This window comes from Ovis canadensis, chromosome 13 (assembly GCF_042477335.2).
Source record: "Ovis canadensis isolate MfBH-ARS-UI-01 breed Bighorn chromosome 13, ARS-UI_OviCan_v2, whole genome shotgun sequence".
Classification (NCBI taxonomy): Eukaryota; Metazoa; Chordata; class Mammalia; order Artiodactyla; family Bovidae; genus Ovis; species Ovis canadensis.
In genome coordinates this window covers 73,780,890-73,805,263 of record NC_091257.1, presented here as the reverse complement: position 1 = coordinate 73,805,263, position 24,374 = coordinate 73,780,890, and the positions used below count along the sequence as shown (strand labels likewise).

Sequence of the window (24,374 nt, the reverse complement as noted above, 5' to 3'; positions counted from 1 at the left end):
TTTTCTGTGTTCCCAGGGGGGCGGCCGGGACCCACTGAGCCCCGTCTTTTTTCAGGAGCAAGGGCTCCTGGATGCTGAGGGGCCTGGCAGGGGAGGGAACCTGGCTTCCAGGGCCCTGCTTGCTGTCCTCTAGCTGACCCAGTTTCTGGCCCTGCCACACCTGTGGGATTCCCAGGAGGGAACATTTTCCCTTTTGCTTTCCAAGCAGCTTCTCTTTGAAATGGAAGGGTGGCAGGACAGGGTTCCCGGGCCTGTCTTACAGGTGTAGAGGCCCCATCCTGTGTACCTCAAGCAGGTCTGAGAGGAGGATGAGGAGCTGATGCCCCGCCCTGGTGGCTTTGTGCCCACCCCTGCTGCAGGCTGGCTATGGGGCTGGGCGCTGGCTGGCAGAGGAGGCACCTGCTGATACTGCCTTCCTGAGCTTCACTTTCCCCTTTGGTGATGTGCGGGATCACCCCTGTGGTGGAGGGCTGGGTGCGTGGCACGCACAGCACCCACAGTGGGCAGCCTGCCGGGTGCGACGAGTGCTAGGTGCAGGTCACAGCTCTCAGACTGACGCCCAGGGGCCACATCCCATTCCGTCTGCTCTGGTACTGTGGGTGAGGTGCCTCTGAGCCCAGTGTTTGTTGTAAACTGAGATAATTATGAGCCACTCTAGGGGAAGGTTCACCAGTTAGTCTAATGTGAGACGTGGCCACCGGGCTGCTGGGCCCTGTCCCTAAGGCTTGGCCGTCATCTTTGCTCTTAGTACCACCATCCAGTTATACTTCTGTTCATTGTTTTCTTCGTTCACTCAGCAAGTGAGCCCATGATGGGTGCCAAGTTCTGTGTTATCAATTCATAGGTGGCTGACGTTTTAGTCGGGGGAGACAGATGTGGGAAATAAGTTGCGTAGGTGTCACTTGGGGGTGTGGCAAGATGTTGGAAGATGAGTAGGGAAGTGGGGGTGGGGACAGGGCTGGCTTCGTGGATCTGTGCCCTAGGTGATCACATGGGACTTGTGCTCGGAAGGGTTGTGCTGGGTTTGATGCACTGGTTCTGAAATTGCTAATCATTTTTAAACTCCCTCTCGCCCCCAGGTAGTCATGCTGTTGCTCCTGTCAGGAATGGATGGTGTTTGGGGTGTAGGGTGGTTTGAGGGGGGTTCCTGGAGGGGTTCACTGAGGAGATATTTTGAGTACAGACTTGAAGAAGGCCGGTGGGATCCCTGTGGGTCTCTGGGAGAGTGCTGTGCAGGTTGTGGGCGTGGCCAGTGCCACGGCCCTGTGGTGGGAGCAGCCTTATTGCTCAGACTGCACCCATTTTACAGATGAGGAAGTGGAGACACAGGAGGGTGACGCAGCATTGCCCAGCAGTCCCAGCTCCTCCACTCCACCCTGGAGCCAGCTGTGTTTCCCTGCTCTGTCACCCAACCCTGACCCTCTCTGCTTGGCCCCACAGGCTGACCCCCCACTACATCTACCCACAAGCCATCGTCCAGCCCAGCGTGGTGATCCCGGCTGCCCCGGTTCCACCTCTGTCCTCGCCTTACATCGAGTACACGCCGGCCAGCCCGGCCTATGCCCAGTACCCACCGGCCACCTATGACCAGTACCCATATGCCGCCTCGCCCGCCACAGCCGCCAGCTTCGTGGGCTACAGCTACCCGGCCGCCGTGCCCCAGGCCCTCTCGGCCGCGGCTCCCACGGGCACCACCTTCCTGCAGTACCAGCCTCCACAGCTGCAGCCTGACCGGATGCAGTGAGGCTGCCCCCGCCTGCGACCACGGCCCCGTCACTGTGGGCTGGGTGGGCACCAGCTGGGTCCAGGGGTGCACAGCCACCCCTGGGCCTCGGGGGACCCCGCAGGACCCCACCGGCACCCTGGATGGCCCAGAGACCACTGCTCTTTACACCTGGGACGTCATGTCTTGAGGGAGGACTTGAATGACCGAAAGTTAATCGAAGATCAGCCTGAATGTCACACACGCACCGTCCCCACCCTCCCATACCCTAGGAGCCCGCAGGCAGTTCCCCCAGCACCCGGAGGCGACTTCTGGACCCTCCGTAAACCCTGACCGCCCTCTGGGTCCCGTCAGAGAGGCCTTATTGCTCCAGGGAAGCCCAGGATTGCGAGGTGCATTGACTTTTGTCGCTCCATCCGCATGACTGTGAACCGCAGGTGGGGGCTCTCCCACCCCCGGAATTCCCATTGTCTACATGCTGGCCCGGGCGCACTCCGACCCCCCAGGCTCCCAGGTGTGGCAGGGCCCCCAGTGACCAGCGACTGGGGCAGCCAGCCATGGTCCTTTCCATTGAAGCACTGCGGCTTTTTCTTATCATTGTTGTTTTGCTACTAAGATGATTTCAGAGTTTCAGTCTATTTTTTCAATGGAGACTCCCATCGCCAAGAATCCGAAACCTGTTTTTTTGATTCTGAGACTTGCTTTGGTCAATGGCTCGTCCGCCTGAAGAGATATTGGTGGTGTTCTTCTGATAAGTGTCTGCCAGCCCGAGCTCCTCAGAGGTGGGCATCTTGACAGTGAGTTGTCTTAAGCTTGGCCCGCTCCCTGAGGCCATGAAGGGAGTGCTGGCTGAGGGGCTGGACCACCACATCCCTGCCAGCTGGCAGGATAGAGGCTCAGAGCACCGGGTGGTCCTCACCCCACTCCCCACCCCCATAGTGCCGCCTGCTGTATACAACCTGCGGGTTTGAGCTGAGACATGTCTGCCTGCCTTGGGAGCTCAGGGAGAGGAGGCAGTGGTTCACACACACCACGATGGGGCCTCGCCCTGGAGGAGCAGGGGAGAGATGAGGGGCGGACGGGCTGGAAGGTTGGGGGCACTGGGGTGCTCCTTCAGACCTACCTCAGGGACGCGGGAGGCCTCGGGGCTGACGTACGTGGGCTTTGCTGCACGCCTGGTGCAGAGTCAAAGCCCAGAAAGTAAAGGTAGCTAATATTATAATAATATTTTTATTAGAATGTTCTGATTATAAAAAATAAAACTTGTTTTCTTTAAAGAAAAAATGGGTCTGTGGTTTTTTTCCCCTCAAAGGGGGCGCCTCTGACCCCCACAGCAACCAGGCTCAGCATTGTTGATGTGCTGGGAGCAGGGCCCTAAGGGCAGAGGTCAGGGGGTTGGGTAGGGTGTTGTCATTGATAGCGCCACTGGAGCCTCATGGGCGCTGCTGGCGGAACCTGGGTGGCACCTGCTAAGAGAGCTGAGGAGCAGGTATCCAGGCCACCCACCCTTGGGGCACTGGCAGCCAGGCACAAGTCAGGGTGGAGAAGAGATGTCTAGGGTGTGTGAGTAAGGGGGTCCCGTCTCGGGGGAGTCCCAGCCTCTTCCACCGCCCCGTCAGCCGTGGGAGATCATGGAGGCCTTCTGGAAGGAGTGTGAAGGCTGGAAAGGGAGGTTCATTTGCTCATCCCCTCAATTGCTCCCTCATTCATTCATTCATTTCAAGAAATTGTTGTATGCCAGGTCCCATGCAAAGCACTGGCAGTAGTCATAAACAAAGCATGCAGTCCTGCCCGGGGGGGTTAGAGTCTAGTAGGGGCACACAGCAAGCATGCAAAGCAGTGAGGGGGACGCAGGAAACATGCAAATACAGTGATGTCATATACCGGTCAGAATGTATTACCAGGTGATGGAGGAGGAGGCCTGGGTTCCAGGCAGAGGAGCAGCAGGTGCCAAAGCCCAGGTGGCTGGAGAGGCTGGTGAGGGGAGGCAGGGTGGCAGGTGAGCGTAGGAGGTGGCGGGGCTGAGGGGGCAGCAGAGACCAGTGAGCATGCTGTGAGCACAGTCTGGGTGGGGGGAGGGGTACAGTGCAGAGACGCCCACTGCCTGGTGAGCTCGGCACAGTGCGGTCGATGCCCTGGGGAACGGGAGGGGAGGACTGAACATGTAGGAGGCACCAAGAGCAGCTGAAGGGAGGGGTTCCTCCTGGTGATCTGGGGAAATGAGGTGGGTGCTCCTGGTGGGGAAGCCAGTCTGAGAAGAGCTCGGAGGTCGAGGGTTGGCCTACTTCGGGACAGTCACTCTCTAGGCACCAGGCTGCTTGTCCTCCTGGACCTTTGCAGAGCTTGTACGTCTGTGCCATCTCCCCCATTTACCTCCTGCACGGTAGGCGAGCCAGTCTCCCTCTGGTCACTCTGAACTCCTCCCTCACCCTCGTGTGCAACTCCTGCTAAGCCTGTCTCTTGTCAGCCCACTCCCTGGCCCCCCCTCTGTTTCCGGCCCTGGTGCAGCATTGCCTTCCTCTCTCCTGGACCCTTGCAGTGGCCCCTTCGCTGCTTCTGCCCCTGTCCTCTGGCGGTCCATGGTCTGCATCTTACAGCCAGAGGGCCCTGTTTGACATCAGTGGGCTTCCCTGCTCCCCCAGCTCAGAACCTTCTGTGGCTCCGCATCATCCATGAGGAAAAAGCCAAAGCTGTCACCATGGTCTGGAAGGCCACACCAGAGCCCACCACAGGACCTTTGCACTTGCTGTCGAATCCTCCAGCTTTTACCTGCTGGACTCCTCCAGCTCCTAGTGCATCTTTGTCCCAGCAGCCTCCTCTGGCCCCAGTCTCAGTCCAGACAGCTGAACTGTGTCCCCTGTCTGGTATAACCTCACCTGACCCTGTCCCACCCCCACTGGAACACTGACACCAGGGGGGCATCTGCTTTGTGTCCTGTATGTCCCCCACATGTAGTGTTGTGCCAGGCACAGCAGGGAAACTGAGGCCTGCCAGCATTTGGAACTTGATTCTGGCAGAGGACACCAGCGGGAGTTTTGGAACCATCCATCCAGGCTGGAGTGTGCTGGGCAGATCTGAGACGAGAGGAGCTGGGGCCAGGGGAGGGGTGGGGTGGACAGAGGCCAGAGCTGCCACAGTGTCCGCAGGGAACAGACAGATGATGCATGAGGAGCGTAGCGCCTGCCCAGAGCTGGGTGGCTGGGTCTGACCCCAGGTCCACTGACAACTCCACGTACTCAGCCTTTGGCTTTGAAGTGAGATGACTTACCCTGATTCAGGGAGGTGGCTTGAGGCAGACTGGGAGCCACCTTCCCTGTGCTGTCCTGGGGTCGCCATGGGATTGCTTTGGGTCTGTTTCAGTCCATTTGATTCTGAGATTTACGAATTCCCCCTTTCTGTGGTCTAGGTCCCCAGCCTCTGCCCAGGGAAGGGTCAAGGTTCCCGGGGTCAAATCAGGTGAGATCCTGCCAGGCAGGGTTTCCTTGTCTCACCAGGGACCCCTGATGCCCCCTCACACCTGCCCCTGCCCCCTGCCTCTCTCCCTCCATCTGGGTCTTAGTTTGCAAACACTGGCAAGGGGTCATGAAGGTCACCACGGGGCTCCCAGCTCTGAGAAGACATTTGCTGCTGTTGATAAGGGCTGGGGGTGGGTGGCGAGTGCTGCCAGGGTTATCTGGAGGGCCACTCGCAGCCAGCCCATTTCCTGTCGCTATCGGCTGGTGGCAGCCTCTGGGACCAGCCTCGAGGCCTCATACACATCCTCCTGGGGGCCAGGACTGAGGGCTCTGGACAGTGGTAAAGCCCAGAGAGCGAGCTTCCAGAGTCAGGTCACTTAGTGCAGGGCAGGAGCACGCTGAGGGCAGCAGGCAGTGGTCCGTGCACTTGGGATGCCCTGACGATGATTATAAACGAGGACAGTAAATACGGCTGCCGACATCCACGGGCTGACCTGGCTCGGGCGCTGTGTGCGAGCGCTTTTCCTGGATGGTTGGTTACCCACGAGGGGACACTCAGATGGCCTTTTGCACAGATGGGGAAACTGAGACACAGAAGTGGAGTCACCAAGGCCTGGGCCGCTGAGGCGTGGCGGTGGGAGGTGCTCTGCCATGGAGGCGAAGGGCCTATGCCTGATCCAGGGCCTTGGTGCCCTCTGAGGCTGGCAGGGTGAGCTCAGCCAGGTCTCTGCCTCCCTGAGTCTCGCTGAGAAAGGGGCCACAACAGTCCCCCGAGACCAGGGCTCTGTCCCTGCTCTGCTACATCCCCAGCAGGCAGTGTAGTGAGAGGGGCCTCAGTGATTGGTTCAGCGTTAGGCATATGACCCAGTTCTGGATTCCTACTGGTCCTCTTGAGGGAAGGAAGCTGTCTGTCTGCTGGGGAGCCAATCTGGGGGCAGATAAGCCTGGAGCTGCTGGGGGAGGGGTGGGCTGGGGGAAGGGTGGGCTGGGGGAGGGGGAGGGGGAGGGGTGGGCTGGGGCGAAGGCATGGAGTGGAGAGGCAGGTCTATGTGTGCCTATGAAGAGACCACACTAGGGAAAGAGAGCTGAGGAGTCAAAACAAGGTCTTAGTGACATCTATGGGGCTCCTCGATCCAGCTGTGCCTGAATTAGACCTTGGACTTCCCCATTATAAGGGCTAATACATTTCCTTTTTCACTTACCCCAATTTAATTGTATTTTTTTCTGTCCTTTGCAATCAAGACTCTGGATATATACAATCTCAAAGGGTCTGCATTACTTAAAATTAGGCTGAGTGATATACAAAAAACAAACAAACAAACAAACAAAAAACCAGTAACAGTGGTTCTTAGCAAGTTACAAGTTCATTTTTTTTGTTTTTCTCATGTAAAAGAAATCTGAAGCAGAAGGTGCAGTGTTTAAATGAAAGCTCCAGTGGTCAGAAGCAGGCTCCTAATTTCCAATGGCACTGTTTCAGTGCATGGCTTACTTTCTCAAGACATCACGTGAAACAAGGTGGCTGCCAGAAATCCAGCCATCACCTCAGACTTCTAGACAGAAAGAAGAAGGAGGAAAGTGAAAGGAATACCTCAAGCTGGGAGTTCCCAAGGAGGTTTCACAGAAATTGCACATTGCTCTTCCATCTCACTGACCAGAACTTAGTCACATGGCCACACTCAACCATGAGAGGTGAGTGGGTAAGACAGGTGTTTAGCTGGATTTTTACCTGGAATACAGAAAGCCTTTTGTTACTAGGGAGGAAGGTGGGACTGTCCATCATGCAGTTTCTGTCTTAGACTCTCCTGGCAGGTAACTGTGAGTCCAGTATGCTAACATCCCACTCACAGGGGCTTTGGGCACACTGTTACTGACTCAGTCCCTCTCCCGACCTTCACACCAGCCAGGTGAGCTGGGGCTGTCATCGGAGAGTGTGCACAGAACTTGCCCAGGGTCACCCGGCTCCCCAGGGGCAGTTCTGAGATGGCAGCTGAAGTTTCTGCCTCATCGTGTTGCTCAGGTATGGTGAGCAGTCATCATGGGGCATCTGAACCTTGTGTAGGACTTGCGGCCCAAGGTGCTTTCACATTTAGGGTCCTTGAGTGGGGCGCTGCCCTGGGTAGACCACGTGATGTTCGCCCGTGTGCTGGCTCTATTCCTCCTGGTCAGAACCCTCCCACAAGGTGTGGGTTAATAGTCCCATTTTACAGAGGAGAAGACTGTGACTCAGCAGGGCTACATGGTTGGTCCAGGCTTGGGTTTGTATGTGATGTTGGCCTCTGGCTCTGTGGCCCCCCGGGAGCTCGAGGTGGAATGTCTTGGCCAGGGCTCCCCCACCACCCTGCCCACAAGCCTCCTCCAGGCAGGCAGACCCCACTAGGCCAACATGTTGCAGTGCACAGTAACCTCTGGCTCTGGCTCTCCTCGTCACTGCCTGTCCCTAGGCAGTAACTGGGTCATGATCACCTGCACACAGTGTGATCACCACGGTCCTCTCCCCAGACCACCACTAGGATGAAAGAGGGTGACTTAGGTAAAGTGCTCAGTACTGTGGGGCAGACGCCCAGCTCCTGAAGCCTCAGCCCCATGCCCGTGGGAAAGCTGAGCAAGCAGTGGAGGGTGGAGGTGAGAAAACCACCCCAATTCCTGTGAAAGCCGCCCACTGCCTCTAGGGGTCCCGCCTGTGGATGAAAGACCCCATGTTTCCATCAAATGAGGCACACCCTCCCCCGCATTACCCTCAGCTCTGGAACTTAAGGCTCTCCCCAGGGTCATGACAACCGACCATCACTGAACTTAAGGCTGTCCCCAGGGTCATGACAACTGACCATCACTGAACTTAAGGCTGTCCCCAGGGTCATGACAACTGACCATCACTGAACTTAAGGCTGTCCCCAGGGTCATGACAACCGACCATCACTGAACTTAAGGCTGTCCCCAGGGTCATGACAACTGACCATCACTGAACTTAAGGCTGTCCCCAGGGTCATGACAGCTGACCATCACTGAACTTAGGGCTGTCCCCAGTGTCATGACAACCGACTGTCACTGAACACTTCTGATGGCTTTCCATAGTCTATACCTATTCTCTCCCTGAATCCTTTTGGCAACCCACAGGTGGTTGACTGTGCCCAGCTCACAGGCAGGAAAACCAAGGCTGGGAGAGTCAGCTGCCTGCCCGTGGCTAGAGAGCTGGTGTGGCTGCCAGGATTTGGATACGAGAATCCAGAATCTGGAGGACACACACCACCCTGCCCCAAGGGCTGGGCGCTGGCCTCCCCCACCCCTGCCCCATTCTCTCCTTCCTCACTCTCTACCCCGCTGGTCCCTGCCTAGAGAGCTGAGTCACACTTGTGCTTGTCCCCAAGATGTAAACACCGAACCCGGAGCCCCCTCGGATTGGGGGCTGTCCAAATACAGGGCAGCTGCCCAGTGTGCCCTAGGGCTGGGTGTCTGCACGGGGCATGGGCCACGGCGTGGGGTGGGCACCTGGCCCTCCAGATACCACCTGGGCCTCCTGCTGGGGCCGATAAGTGTCCGGCTGCGCTTATCAGCCCTGCTCCACCGTCTGCTCACCTCAAGCCTTGTGTACAAGGCAGCCTGGAGATCAAGGATGGGGCAACTTCATCCCCCACCCCAAGCCCCGAACACCAGCCGACTAAGCTGGCTACGTTAGAGACACCTCGAGAGTTCAAGGTGCCTCCTGCTGGCTCCCCTGGGCCCCATGATGGAGACACTTGTAGATGAATTAAAAATGAAGGTCTTTTATTTCTAAATGATAACGTTAGCAAGGTTGGGGGAAAATTCCAAAATAAAGGGAATTTATTCAAATAATTTCCATATATATGTAATAAACAAGAGGAAGGAACTAGCGTGAAAGTGTTACAGTCACTCAGGCATGTCCGACTGTTTGCGACCCCATGGACTGTAGCCTGCCAAGCTCCTCTGTCCATGGAATTCTCCAGGCAAAAATACCTGAGTGGGTATCCATTCCTTTCTCCAGGGGATCTTCCCAACCCAGGGATTGAACCTGGGTCACTTGAATTGCAGGCAGATTCTTCACCATCTGAACCACCAGGGATGTTAATAATACCAGGACTACAGGGAAATTTTACTTTTTTCTTAACACAATTCTGTACGATTTGCAACTGAGCAAGAAAAATTGGAGACGGAAGTTTGGCATCTGGTTGATGTTACATTTCTGTGCACATACTCCAAATACTACCAGGGTGGGGTCATTTCAGTGCCCATTGGCTTGCTTATATTGGTCTTCTGGGTGTCTCTGATGAGCCAGAGCTGGGTGGGGTCCCAGCTGTCCTTGCCTCCTCCCACCTCTTATCTAGGGTGACCCACTCAATCTTCTAAAAAGGTAACACAGAACATGCTGTTCCCTGGCATAGAAGCCTCTGTGGCTCCCCCATTGCCCTGGAATAAAATCTCAGTTCTGTGCCTGGCTGAACTGGCCCTACCACCTCGCAGATGCCTTTCTCACAAGCCACTCTCCCCCTAGGTATTCTGTTCCTCAGCCTTAGTTCAAAAGTCACCAGTCTCAGCTCAGATGTCACCCCTGTTCCCCACCCGAAAGATGCCTTCCTAGACCTCCTTGTCGAAACTGCTTCTCCACCCCACCCCCATCTTTGTTCACTCTGACTTTTCTTCCCTTTCGGAGCAGCTATCTTGTGTTGCCATCACCCAGAACAAGAGCCTGAGTGTGGCCTCAGAGCATCCTTAGGTAGGAATGGGTCCAGGCTGCCTCTTGTATCCTCCTTCTTCCTCCTTGGCGCTGACTGGGTCCTTTGGGCTGTGTTCTCCTGGCATCCTGCTCCTGCCTGACCCAAGGCCTCACACCATCCCAGCTTACCAGCCTTCAGCACATCCAGGACGCCTGCCCCCGTTTGCTGCAGATCCAGTCTTGGCCTGGTTGGTCTGCATGAGCTCACCTGACCCAGGTGAAGAGTCTGCTTGGCTCCCATGAGTGGAGGATGAGGGAGGGACTTGCAAAAAAGGCCACGATCCTGAGCCTGGAGCTGAGGTTTAAATAGGAGCCTCCAAGGTCTCAGGGGATGGAAGGCAGGGGCGAGTGAGGCTGCCGTGTTCCTCCTCGTGGGGCAGGCCAGACAGAATCTCGTACTTACTGAGCACCTAGCTTCTGCCAGGCACTGTGCTGACTGCTTGGCTGTGTCAGCTCACAAACCCCATGCAGCATGCATGTACATTGTCCCCATTTTACAGATGCAGAAACTGAGGTTCAAAGTAATTAGGAAGCTGGCAGAGCTGGGGTCCAAACCTCAGCGGGTCTGATGCCAAAGTCACCCCCTCAACCTGCTGCTGGCTTCTCCACTGGAAGGAATGGTGATGTGTAATTCGGTGCAGCCTCGAAGAGCCATGAGGTAGAGGTACCTTTGTGACTTGGAGAGAAGCTTCTCTGGCCCACAGGCCAACAGAGCAACGACAGAACACTCGCTCCTCCCCTTCCTTCGCCACAGTCCCCCCCAGTGCTGACTGTGCTTCTCACTAAGCTCTGGTGGTGTTTGCCAGCTAGGAGCCATGGGAGGGAGTCAACTGGGGAGAAAGGCAGGGGCCACATCAGATACACGTCCATTTTATCCACATCAGTGTCTAAGTGGAGGACGTTCATGCAGTTGAGCATTGATGGATGGAGGGAGGGAGGGAGGGATGAATGAAGGGAAGAAAGCATGGAAGAGAGAGAGGGAAGGGAGGACTGATGGATGGAGGGATGCTGGAAGGATGAATGGTAGGTTAGATAGACCGCCAGCCCCCATCCCCACTCCAGTGAAGTCAGTGCAAGGGTCCAGTGCAAGGGTTTGGAATTAGACAGACATGAGTCTGAATTTGAGTTTCTTTCTTTACAAGCCGTGTGACCTTGGGTGAGTCACTCACCCTCTCTGATCCTTGGTTTCCTCATCTGTGCGTCCTGGGATAATTGTGGAAAAAGCAGTGAGGGCCAGGTTTGAGGGAGGAGCTTGAGGAGTGCCAGCCCTTTAGAACAGTCAGCGCTGTTGTCCTTGGTCCAAGGAAAACAGGTTAGTCCCTGGTTCCCCAGCATTTTCTCCCCTTCCATTCTGAGGATCTCGGGATTTCGCTGGACCACTGCCAATACTGATAGTACCCCTTGCTCTCTGGCTTTAACTAGACAGATATAACCCCCAAAAGGCACAAACAATCTGCAGAGAATAGGTTCCTGGTGGCACCCACAGCCTGGCTCCAGGGAACTTCCCCAAACCACACTGCATGGGCCCCACTGGGACCAGCTGAAGCTTGGTCTCTGAGAGAAGGGTCTGGGCATGGGTATTATTTAAAGAGCATCGCGATGGTTTTAAAGTGAAGCCTGGCCTAAGAACCGCCGTGTTTAGTTCTATTTAATGTCTTGTATGTTTCCACCTGTCCATTTTACCTGTTTATCCTCTCTCGTTTCTTCAGAGGTCCAGAAAAACTCTGTCCTCTTGTAGTTGGAGGAAGAATTCAAATTTGTCTCCTTTTTAGGGTTTTGATGGTTCAGTTTAGAAAATATTTTTTGTGAATCCCCTTGGAGGATAGCTGGTGAGAGCAGGGGAGCCCCCCATCCACTTCCTTTATGTGGCTCTGAGACTCTCTGTGAATATAGCCTGGGGTTTTTATTACAATTTAGACTGTTTAAAAACAATAACACTAAATGGAATCAAAACAAAAAAGTGAGATGCCACTTCACAGCCCCTATGGTTGCTGGAAGGAAAAGTCAGGCAAGAACCCGTGTTGGTGGTGTGGGAGGAAATGAAACTCTCTGGGCTTCTCTTGTGGCTCAGCTGGTAAAGAATCTGCCTATAATATAGGTAGACCTGGGTACGATCCCTGGATTGGGAAGATCCCCTGAAGAAGGGAACAGCTACCCACTCCAGTATTTTTGGCCTGGAGAATTCCATGTACTGTATAGCCCATGGGGTCGCAAAGAGTCAGACACCACTGAGGGACTTTCACTTTCATCCTGCTGGCAGGAATATGAACAGAAGATTGTCCAGCAGTTTTCAAATGATTAAATGTAGAGTTACCATGGGGCTTCCCAGGTGGCTCAGTGGTAAAGAATCTGCCTGCTAAGCAGGAGACCCAAGTTCAATCCCTGGGTCAGGAAGATCTCCTGGAGAAGGAAATGGCAACCCACTCCAGTATTCTTGCCTGGGAAACTGGAAAATCCCATGGACAGAGGAGCAGGCCAGGCTACAGTCTATGGGGTCGCAAAGAGTGGACATGACTTAGTGACTAAATAGCAGCAGCAGCACCAATAACCATACAACCCATAAATTGCACGCCTGGGTATATACCAAGACAAATAAAAAACATATATGTGTGCAAAACCTTGTCCATGAACATTCTAGCAGGCCTATTCACAATAGCCCCAAAGTGGAGATGCACTCACTGTCCACCATTGAAAAACAGATAAACAAAATATAGTATCCTATACATAGAATATTATTTTCCATAAAAGGGAATGAAATTGCCTTTTTAAAATTTTTATTGGAGTATAGTTGATTTACAGTGTTATGTTAGTTTCTGCTGTACAGCAAAGTGAATCAATTACACATATGTCCCCTCTTTTTTTAGATTCTATTCCCATATAGGTCATTACAGAGCACTGAGTAGCGGTCCCTGTGCTACATAGTAGGTCTTCACTAGTTATCTACTTGATATATAGTAGTGTGTATATGTAAATCCGAGCCTCCCAGTTAATCCCTCCCTGCTTTTCCCCGTTTGGGAATCACATGTTTGTTTTCTACACATGAAATTCGGATATGTGCTCACACAGGTGAACCTTGACGACAGGATGGCAGCTGGCAGAAACCAGTCACCAAAGACCACGTCTCGTGATTCCATTCATATGACATGTCCAGAACAGGCAAACCATAGCGATAGGAACTTGGTGGTTGCAGGGGCTGGGGGGCCAGGGGGTGGCCTGCCACATACCAGGCCCACCTCACCAGACAGGTCTTACCAAACCAGCAAAGCAGTGGCTCTGAAAAAATGAGAAAAGACGATGAAAGAGTATTCCAAAAGAGCGACGGAAGTCACCATGGGAAAAAAGCAGAGCTCTGGACCCTTCTCACACTTATTTATCGCTGAGTATCACATCTGTTTTGGACGACGCGTGTGATGGGTTCCCAACCTTCCTGATATTTGTTCCCCAGTGTCTGCTTGGCTAGAACTGTGGAGGTAGAGGCTGCGACCATGTGCTCAGTCCCTGCGCTGGGCTGCATCTCCAGGTCACAAGGGGAGGGGAAGCTCTGGGCTTAGCCAAGATGGGGAGAGGACCCAGACCTCTCCAAGGCCTTCACCCACACCCGTCTGGCCCTGGGCCTCCATCACTATAGTCTGTGGTGGACGTGGGGGCATCATGTGTAACCCATGGGGTGGGGGGCTCCAATGAAAGGGGCATTCGTGGAATTCATGGTTTGAGGAGTGCTCTCTGGTGAATACAGATTTTACTTTTTACTCCATACATATTTCTGTTTGAATGTGATGCTGCAGAGGTGTATTGCTTCTGTGATTATAAAAAAAAAAACAAAAAGAGTAGAAAGAAATACAACCTCAGAGTAAAACACTGGAAGGTTACAGACTTCTGAAAAGTGCAAAAGGAGAGCCCCTCCAATTCCAGATAATATTTGTGCTTGTTGCTCCAGATTTCTCAGCAACGAGGCAGTGACATAGCCATGACTAACAGCTTGTGTGCTCAGCCGTGTCCAACTCTTTGTGATCCCATGGACTGCAGAACTCCAGGCTTCCCTGTCCCTCACCATCTCCCGGAGTTTGCTCAAACTCATGTCCATGAGTTGGTGAAGCCATTCAACCATTTCATCCCCTGTCATCCCCTTCTCCTTATGCCCTCAGTCTTTCCCAGCATCAGAGTCTTTCCCAGTGGGTCGGCTCTTCACATCAGGTGGCCAAAGTATTGGGGCTTCAGCTTCAGCATCGGTTCTTCCAGTGAATATTCAAGGTTGATTTCCTTTAGGATTGACTGGTTTCATCTTCTTGCTATTTAAGGAACTCTCAAGAGTCTTCTTCAGCACCACAGTTTGAAAGCATCAGTTCTTCGGCATTCAGCCTTCTTTATGGTGCAACTCTCACATCCGTATATAACGAATGGAAAAACCACAGTTTTGACTAAACAGACATTTTGTTGGCCAAGTGATGTCTCTGCTTTTTAATATGTTGTCTAGGTTTGTCACAGCTTTTCTTCCAGGGAGCGAGCATCTTTTCATTTCGTGACTGCAGTCACCATCTGCAGTGATAACTGGAGTGGGTTGCCATTTCCTATTCCAGAGGATATTCCTGGTCCAGGGATTGAACACATGTTTCTTGCTTGGCAGGCGAATTCTTTACCACTGAGCCACCTGGGAACACCTTTAATTGATGCCTCATTCACTATTTTTAAATGTGCTTGTCCACTCACCTTCATAGCACGCAGCCCACTGCATTCAGTGAACTCTGCTAACATGTATTAGCACCTACTGTGTGCAGACTCGGTTCTAGGCCCTGTGGAGACAGCCCGGAACAAAGCAGAAAGATCCCGGTCGTCCTAGGGCTTTCAGTTTCCTGGGAGAGATGAACAAAAAACAGGGAAACCATTAACTAAGATCATTACAGAATCAGCGGGAGCTGGGGAAGAAATTATCAGGTGGTCACAGGGCCTTTGCACAAGCTGTTTGCACTACCTGGAGTGCCGTTCCTGCAGAGACTATCCTTGGCCAGCTCCTGCCACCTTCCCTCACTCTGCACTTTGCTTGCCTGCCTCCTCGGGAGCACTTGTCAGCGTTTGTACTTCTCAGTACACTTTGTTTGCTCACTTAATATGTCTCCCATCCTGTACTATAAGCTGGGAGGGGCAGTAGCAGGCCAGAGCCTTCATGGTACCCAGCCCCAGCACCCAGTGCCAGGCACATAGAAGGGGCTTATAATACTTGCTGGACATATGAATTCTAAATAATTTAAGTGACCTTCCGAGTCAAAGAGAGGCCATCGGAGGCAGAGGCCATCTTTAGGATAGGATGGATGGGGGCATGGGTACCCTGGATGTGGGCTGCAGATCCAGCCGGGATCTGACCTGGGAAGGGCCAGCAGGGGTCCAGATCCTAGGAGAGGAGGGGCCTCCTAGTCTGGGTGCAGGGAAAATGGGATGTGCAGGAGCGAGGGCCAGACCCCTCCCTCCTGACCGAGTCTTTGGGGAAGGAGCAGGGATTGCCCGTGGGAGTGTGGTATGTGGCTGCCTCCCGCGGGCTCCCCCTGGGACTGCCTCGTCTCCTCCCAGGGCCGCACAATTCAGTTTTGACCATATTTGCCTCAAAGCCAAGTGGCCACCCTGTGGGGCTGGGGTATAAATATCAGCTTATTTACTCTGTGTCCCAGTCGAGCATGCTTCTGAGGAACGCAAGGCTTCCCTGCTGGCTAGCCTGAGAGTTTGGAAACGGCACCCCCGGGGCAGGAGTCATCTGGAGGTTCTGAGTCACGTTCACTGGGCCGGCGCGTAGCTCCTCTGCCCAGGCCACCCTGCACGGTGCCTGGTGCACTTTCCTCCAGAAAGTGAAACACAGCAGATTCTCTGTGCACTGACTCCTGCTGCCCTGTTGTGCAGGGGCTTCACTGTGGCCATTTACCCCCTCCCATGCCCAGATTTCCCCCTTGGGGAGCCAGCCCTTCCCCACATCTGTCTTTCAGTCTCTGTGGCTCCAGATTCCAGCCCTGCCCCTCTTAGGGTGGGTATGTGACCCAGACCTGGCCAAAAAGAACATTGCATGCCACTAGCCTTAGAGACTAACTCAGGAGTGGGCACGTGGTCTGCTCGTGGGCAATGAGAGATGGTGAGAATTACAATGGGAGAGCTGGGCAGGGCTCCTTTCCTGTGGATTTAACCTGGGGGTGGGAGCTTTGGAGCTGCCAGGGTGACCCATGTAGCATGAACCAGCATAGGAGGAAGGAGAGACATTGAATCTTGAGGACGGTATTTAAACTGCTGGATCCAGTCATTCCTGAAGTCAGGGTGAGAAAGCCTGTCAATTCTCTTTTTCCATTAAACCAGGGGGTTAGTTTTCTATCAAGTCGTCACAAACTTAGTGGCTTAAAACAACGCTTAACAGATAGTTATGTCCTACTTTTTGTGGTTCAGAGCTCCAGATACAGCATGATCCAGACAGGTCCTCAGCTTAGGATGACGAAGTCAAGGTGTCTGCAGAGCTGATCCTAATGGGAGGGTCTGGGAAGAATCCTCTTCCAGCCTCATTCAGATAGCTAGCTAAACTCAGTTCCTTGTGTCTGTGGGACTGTGGTCCGCACTTCCTGCTGGCAGACAGTGGGGGCGGGGTTTTTGTTAGAGGCTGCCCACATTCCTTCTCTTGTTTCCCACGTGGCTCCCTTTGGCAACAGTGCAACCATGGATCAAGTCCCTTTGGTGTTCAGATCTCTTCAACTTCCTCTTCTGCTGCCCCTCTCTGCCTCCTGCTGGACAAAGCTCTCTGCTTTTAATGACTCGTGTTAGACTGAACCCACCTGGATAATCTAGGATACTCTCCCTCTTTGAAGATCCATAACCTTAATCACATCTGCAAAGTCCCTTTTGCCATGTAACCAAATATATACAAACTTCATATAGTCACAGGTTCCCAGGATCAGGACACACTGTCTAGGAGGGAGGAGCATTATTCTACCCACCCAAGAAATCTGACTTGGGTTTTCTATCATTTGCAAAGGAAAGGATCTTGATTGATTTATCCATCTTCTGGAGAATGATTGAAATGAAATGAAGTGACCTGAATTCGCTCAGTTGTGCCCAACTCTTTGCAACCCCATGGACAGTAGCCTGCACCGAGCTTCTCCGTCCATGGGATAGGGATTGCACCCGGGTATCCTGCATTGTAGGCAGACGTTTTACCGTCTGAGCCACCAGTTGGACATGATTGACTAATGCAACTGAATTTCTGGCTTCAGGAATGGCTGGATCCATCAGTTCAAGTACTATTATAGGGATCCAACTTTCTCTATTTCTCAGCCTATGTTGGTTTCATGTTCAGAATCCATAGCCCTTGGCTCCTACCCTCTGGGTTACTGCAAAGGAAAGAAAATGTGTCTCCTTCCTGCTGGTCCCTAACCTTAGCCAAGCCTATCACAAAGTCAACCTCCTTTATCTTGAAGGGCAGTCTAATTGTTTGCTCTGAAATTCCCCACCTCGGTTAGATTCAGGCTCTCTCTTTGATGAGCCTCATTTTCCCCCAAGGCCCCAAAGAGTCTCCTTTTGTTCCTTCTACAAATGCCCAACCTTCTCCCTGCAGCAGTAAAAACAGGTGGGTGTGGCTACTGCCCCGACAGGAGCATAATTAAAAAAAAAAAAAAACAAATCATTGGGTTACAATTTTATGAAGGAAGCAAGGTGAGGTGCTGGAGAAGAAACAGGAGGGCCCAGGTGAGAGGAGGGTGGAGCAAAGCCACTGGAGAAAAGTCATGGAAGGAGGCAAGGGACTCACAGCCTGTGAGAACAACCTGAGGTCGGATGCACCCAGCCAGGGTGAAGAACTGTGGCAGGTCAGGAGGGTGAGTGTGATCTGGGAGGCGGTTGAGGTTGGCAGAGTAGATAGGAAAATGGAGGGGGATGAATGCATTAACCTACCCCTACTTCCTGCAAAACAGAAGCTGGCTTGGCTTTGGACTAGCAGCTTCCTGGAGGGTTGGGAGCCTGAGGCCTGACTGGGAGCACCCTCTGGCATCTCCCTCCCCTCCCCGGGGTACCCCTCCCCCAGCACAAACACACTTGCAGTAACATCCCCGGCACGACTTCCGCCCCTGCTTCCTGCCTGGCCTCTCAGAATAGCATTTGGCACCTCATTGAGGTTTCCACCTGCCACCTCTAGCCCTGCAGGCTGTCTTCCCCTACCCTTTCTCTCCGAAGAGGAGGGGAAGCCCTATTGTTTCTCGGGTGGTTGGCTTTGTGAGAAAGGGGAACAGACAGGTCCCTGAAGGGTGTGCCCATCACCCCACCCCCTCTGCCCCCAGCTAGTAGTTTCTCCCGCCTCCAGCTGTCAGCAGTCACCTTACTGCTCCTAACAGCGGTGGCATTTCTATGCAGGATAATTGCCCATCTGCAATAAAGAATGCAGAGCGCTGAAGGATTGATGCTTTTGAACTGTGGGGCTGGGGAAGACTCTTGAGATTCCCTTGGACAACAAGGAGATCAAACCAGTCAATCCTAAAGGAAATCAACCCAGAATATTCACTGGAAGGACTGATGCTGAAGCTGAAGCTCCAATACTTTGGCCACCTGATACGAAGATCCAACTCACTGGAAAAGACTCTGATGCTGGGAAAGGTTGACGGCAGAAGGAGAAGGGGATGACAGAGAAGGAGATGGCTGGGTGGCATCACCAATTCAATGGACATGAACTTGGGCAAACTCTCAGAGAGGTGAGAGACAGGGAGGCCTCTGTCTCTGGCATGCTGGCATGCTGCAGTCCAGGGGGTCGCAAAGAGTCATACACAACTTGGCAGCTGAACAACAACAACAGTTTTTCACTCATGTATTGACTGCGCATTAGGGGAGGGTTGTGGGATGGGAAAGTCCCTCCCAGCCCATCTCCCACCTGGTTCTCTTCCCTCCAGGCATCCAGGGCCTTCAGCTTCAGCTCACACTACATCATGAGCTTCTGTCTGTTCCCTCCAAATCAGCACGTGCCATTCGCTCTGTCAGGCTCCTTTCTCTCCAAAACATCTTGAAGATTGCCCACTGATCTCACATGGAGCTTGTTCTCACCTGATTGTCGGCTACGTAATATTCCAAAGAGTGGGGGTAGGTGTGCTCTATTGCTCCATTCCCCTGCAATGGAGGCAAATGTCATGTCTAGCCTTCTGCTAATTCAAGCAAAGGCAGAAGAATCGCTTTGAACAGAGTTGCTGCCACAGCTGCCCTTGTCCAATCCGTGCGCACCGGCTGTGCACCAGGATTTCACCTGCAGATTCTTTCTCAGCACTTGCACAACCCTGCCCAGAGGTCACATAAGAGGAGGTAACTATCTGGGGCCATGATTTTAAAGTTCACTTCCCAAATTCAGTGGCCCAGTTGGAACTTGGCCCCTGAAACGGTGTCACTGTTATTTCTGGGATATCTCCAAAGGACTGCATGTGCCCTAAACTGAGCTTGGAGATCATCTCAGGGTCTTCTCATTCTTCTTTTCCTGCTTTGTTCTTGCCATGCCTGCTGCCTGCTGCCCCACCCCACCCCCCAAATCCCAGGAAAAGGCTGCCTGGTGCCCCCGTCCCCAGACACTGTTGCCAGGCCCAGCGCCCTGCCTGCAGAGCTCTGGCCTGTGAGCTGACCTAGTGCCCTAAGGTGGGAGCTCTGTTACAACTCCACCAGCACCAACCCCTTCTCCCAAAGAAATAAATACATTCTTTCTCCATTTACTTATTGAATGGTTACCAAATACAAGATCCTAGTGGGGAAGACAGAAAATTCATAAGTCATCACTGGCATGAATTATTGAATTTCAGTCTGATAAACCCTACTGGGAAATGCCAAGCCCTCTTAGGCATTCCTCTGCCACAGGGCCTTTGCACATGCTCTTCCCTTTACCTGGACCACTCGTCTTCCAGGTATCAACACACTCACCTTTTACCTTGCTGCATTCAGCCCCCACCCAGACCATGCTTCCTCTACCTTTCCTGTCCATTTTTCTTTGTAGAACTTATTACACCTCAAACCTACAATCACCATATGTATCTCTTACTATTAACTTATTCATCTGTCTGTTGCTTATACCCCTGGTGGACTATCAGTGCATAAAGGCAGGCGTTCTGATTTGCCTCGTTCACTGCTCTATCCCTGTGCCTATATGAGTGCCTGATACATTAAATGTTTAATCGTATGTGCTAAGTTGCTTCAGTCGTGTCCAATTCTTTGTGACCCTATGGACTGTAGCCCACCAGGCTCCTCTGTCCATGGGATTCTCCAGGCAAGAATACTGGAGTGGGTTGCCATGCCTTCCTCCAGGGGATCTTCCCAGCTCAGGGACTGAACCCCCATCTCTTATGTCTCCTGCATTGGCAGGCGGGTTCTTTACCACTAGCGCCACCTGGGAAGCCCTAAATGTTTAATGTTTCCCATTAAATGTTTGTTGAATGAATGAATGACCTAAAGGAGAATGTGACCTACTCATTTCTTCAGGGACCAGGAAGGATGGTGTCAGGGAACATTTTCCTGCCACTGAGGACATACTCAGTTTTCACAGGGACTGAAGTTTATACAATTTGGGGGTACCGATTTTAAGAAAAAGAATATATGGTTACATGTACTGAGTAAGGACAAGAGAATGAACAAAGACTGGCATAGCCAAAGGGAAAGGCGTTCCAGGCAGAAAGAATGGTTGTGAAAAAGCCCAGGGTGGCCAAGAGCCAGGGAAGAAGGTGAGAAGGTCTGTGTGGCTGCAGCTTTGCAGGGGACCCTGGAGGGAGCTGGAGATCCAGTGGGGGCGGCCAGCTAGGAAGTTACAGGGTGTAACATGCGAGGCAGGCCCTGATTTCTGTGGGATCCCTGGAGAAAGCCCAGAGAGGATCTCTGGGTTCCTCAGGACGGGAGCCCTGCCAGCAAGGCTTTTCTGCTCACTCCATGGGCCAAGCCAGAGCTCTTCCCCCCACCCCACCCCCGCCCCTCAACTCTGCCCTCATAAGCCTCCAAGAATGCATCATCTGGTGTTGAGGAGTCCCAACTCACCCCTAACCCACCCAGAGAGGTCCCTTGAGGCTGTCTGGGGCTGGCCACTCCCCCACCCCTCAACTTCCCCCCAGGCTCCTCTGCTCCAAATAAAGGCTCAGGGGCCCTGGCCCAGAGCCACGGCCAACCATTTGCATCACAAATGAGGCTGGGTTAGGCTGTTGGCCCTGGCCAGCCTTCCTGGTGCTGCCCTCGGTGACTTAAGGACACAAGGCACCATCCAGCTGCTGCACTCGCTGCCCCCTCTCCACCCTCCCACCCCACCCGGCTGCCTAGACTGCATCCCTGGGGACAGATGCCCAGTTCCCCATCCCCAGCAGGCCTGGGATCCTGACCCACCAGCCCACCCCACCAGCTCAGAAGGACAACGATTATGACTGATAAACTCAATTTGGATCCAGGAGGGCTCTCTGAACGTCAGGGGTAGGGGGCTCAGCATATGACATTCTACCCTGTAGGTCTCACAGCAGCCCACTCTACAGAGGAGGAAAGCGAGGCTCAGAGACTGTAAGTTAGTAGGTTAATTACCTGCCCAAGGCCACTTAGCTGACAGCCGGCAGAGCTGGGACTTGAACCCATTCATTGTGCTTCAGAAACTGTGCTGTGAACATGGGCCACCCCTTGAGGGTCGTCTGTGTTTGTCCACCATGCAGCGAGAGCCCATAGGCACTGGATGAATAAGTTCCCATCTGAGCTTCACCCTTTCTCCCCAGCATGGGAGTGGGTGGGCTAGAATCTTAAGTCCTTGAGATCAGGGCACTACCCAGGCCCATTTGTGGTTCTGGTATACAGCAGGTGCTTAATCGGTGTTTTGGGAGTAAATAATGGAATAAATAAACACACAGACTCTCTTTGAGCCTGGGTTGTGCCCTTCTGCTGCAGATTCCTTCCATGGAAGTTGGGGGTTGTGTCTAGCTCAGGTTCGCCAGGAAGGAGTATGTGGCCTTGCCCCCAGTGGGGGTCCTAGCAAGTTCTCAGAGGTTCAGCTGTAACTTAATTCTCCGCAGGCCTCACCCTGGGCTGGCTGGGGCTCCCAGGCAGGGGGCCCAGAGCTGGGGGCCTGACCTGGGGAGGGAGTCTAAGCAAGCCTGGGCACAGGGAGGCCCCTGACTGTCTTCCCTGCCTCTCCTTGGCTCAGTCTGGAGTTCTCCCCTGCCCCAGGGCCTTTGCTTGTGCTGCCCTCTGCCTGGCCATCTCCCTGCAGCTCCTCCAGGGCTCTGCATTGTCACTTCCTCAGAGAGATCCCCGTCTAGCTGGTGCCCTCACATATCCCTCACCCTGTCTGTCTCCAGAGCTCTGCAGATGCCTCATCATTCCTTTTTGTTTTCTTGGATTTTGCCTATGTCTCCTTTAGAACTCCAGGAGATGGTGAAGGACAAGGAAGCCTGGTGTGCTGCAGTCCATGGGGTCACAAATAGTCAGACACAACTGAGTGACTGAACACCAACGACCTTTGGAATGAAAGAGAGAGAAAGCTGCAGACGCTACATAGAGCAAAATAGAATGAAAAAGGATAAAACAGAGGGAGTCAGATGGAGAGAGAGACAGGGAGAGACTGGCAGAGAGAGAGAGAGATGCAGAAATAGAAGCAAAACTGAGAGACAAAGCAACTCAGAGGCAGAGCTGCAAACAGAAACTGAAAGAAAACAGGACCGGGGCCCTGCAGAGAAATGGAGATGGAGCAAGAGGGAGGGGACAAGAGAAAGTGCCATGCATGGTGGACAAAAAGGAAGTGGGGGCCCAGGGCCTCCTTTCAGGGTGACGGGGGGCCTCCTTTCAGGGTGACAGGAAGATTCTGGAATTAGATCCTTTTGATGGTTGCACAACTGTGTATATGAAAAGCTGCAGGACTGTACGCTTTACAAGGTTGCATTTTCTGGAACATGGAATTATATCTCATTTGAAAATATGAGAGGACATGAGAGAAACCCAAATTGAAGGACCGTCTACAAAACATCTGACTGATGCTCTGCAAGTCTGGCAAGATCAGGAAGGACAAGGAAAGAGTGAGGACCATCCCCGAGGCTGCAGGAGAAGGAGACGAGATGAGCAAATTCCATGTGGGGTCCGGAACAGAGAAAGGACACTGGGGGAAAATCTGAATAAAGTCTGTAGTTAGTTAATGGTATTGGATCAAACTGAATTTCTCAGTTTGGATTGTTGTACTGCTATGAAAGAGAGTCATAGAGGAAGCCGGGGGGAGGGGATGCGGGAACTGTCTTTGCACCTTTTCTCTGTCTAAAATTATTTCAAAATTAAAAAGCTAGAACAGATAAACCAAGGAGACAGAAATGACCAGAGAGCAGCCCTGGGACAGAGGAGCTGCCTGTGTTCCTGGCCTGGTGGGGACCATCGGCCAAGACCCCTTCCGGAGAAAGCCGTAGGCTGGGTGAGCCCGGTGTCTAGGTGTCTAGTCCTCTGCCCATGACTGACAAAGAGGCTGCTGATGCCCCGGGGGAGGGCTCTAGTTCCAGCTGAGTGAGGCACTTCCATGCCCGAGGCTGCAGACCGCAAGTCCTGCCAGCAGAGGAGGCTGACAATTCAGGGTGACATCTCCTATCATTCATCTAAGTGTCTCAGCAGTGGTTGGGGCCGCCCCGGGGGCTCCCTTGTACCCGTGACCATGCCTGTTGATGACTCTGTCCCACGTTCTCACCTTGGTGTGCCCCCCATTACCCCAACAGGCAGCCCTCGGTGCCTGCCAGCTGACCCCCTCTCCCCATCTAGGCTCTGAGCACCCTTCAGCAAGAGGGGAAAAATACCCAAGATTCAGCTTTCCTGTGAAAATAGCCAAGTGGCAGCCCCATGCTGAGGTTGGGGTCACTTCATATTAGTTCCCACAAAGGATGGACATGCAGGCCTGCTTTCTGCTTCTGTGCTGGTCTCTGGACTCCTGGAGGGACATCCCCTCACCTCCAGCCTGAGACCCCAGCCTTGGGCCAGGCATGTAGTAGGTTCTCAATTAACACCTGTATGTCTCCCAGGCACCTTGCTCTCAGGAGCCTTAGTCAAAGGCTAGTTATTTCCTCATCGAATGCTTTTAAGGTTTTTAAAGCAGGGCAGCCTACTTTTTAAAAATGAAAATATACAGAGAATAAGCTCCTAGTACAACTCCCCAGGATTAAACAGGACACACAATGAGATGTGAAGATTTTGTCATATTTGTCACTAATCCGTTTTCTTTTGAAGAAATAAAATGTTACAGATTACAGCTCAGTTCAGCTGTGACTCCCATGTTCCACCCACAGCCAACCTCAGTGGGAGTGGGGGCTGCAACCTCCTGCCTAGGCTTTTCCCTACATATTTATGCATGCATGCTAAGTCGCTTCAGTCATGTCTGACTCCATGCAACCCCATGGACTGTGGCCCACCAGGCTCCTCTGTCCATGGGGATTCTCCAGGCAAGATACTGGAGTGGACTGCCGTGCCCTCCTCCAGGGGATCTTCCCGGCCCGGGGACTGA

At 53.1% G+C, this 24,374-nt stretch overlaps 1 protein-coding gene across 2 annotated transcripts in view; it reads left to right on the top strand.

Annotated features, from left to right (window-relative positions):
- RBM38 (RNA binding motif protein 38) overlaps window positions 1–24,127 on the top strand; it is a 36,767-nt gene extending 12,640 nt beyond the window's left edge. The window contains exon 4 of one of the 2 annotated variants that reach the window (XM_069548224.1): window positions 22,266–24,127. In XM_069548224.1, coding sequence (XP_069404325.1) covers window positions 22,266–22,329 — 64 coding nt within the window. In that variant the 3' untranslated portion in view covers window positions 22,330–24,127. Of the gene's footprint in view, window positions 1–1,440; window positions 3,008–22,265 lie in introns of those variants that run through there. The other variant, XM_069548225.1, reaches the window with a different exon arrangement.
- The last annotated feature ends 247 nt before the right edge of the window (window positions 24,128–24,374 follow it).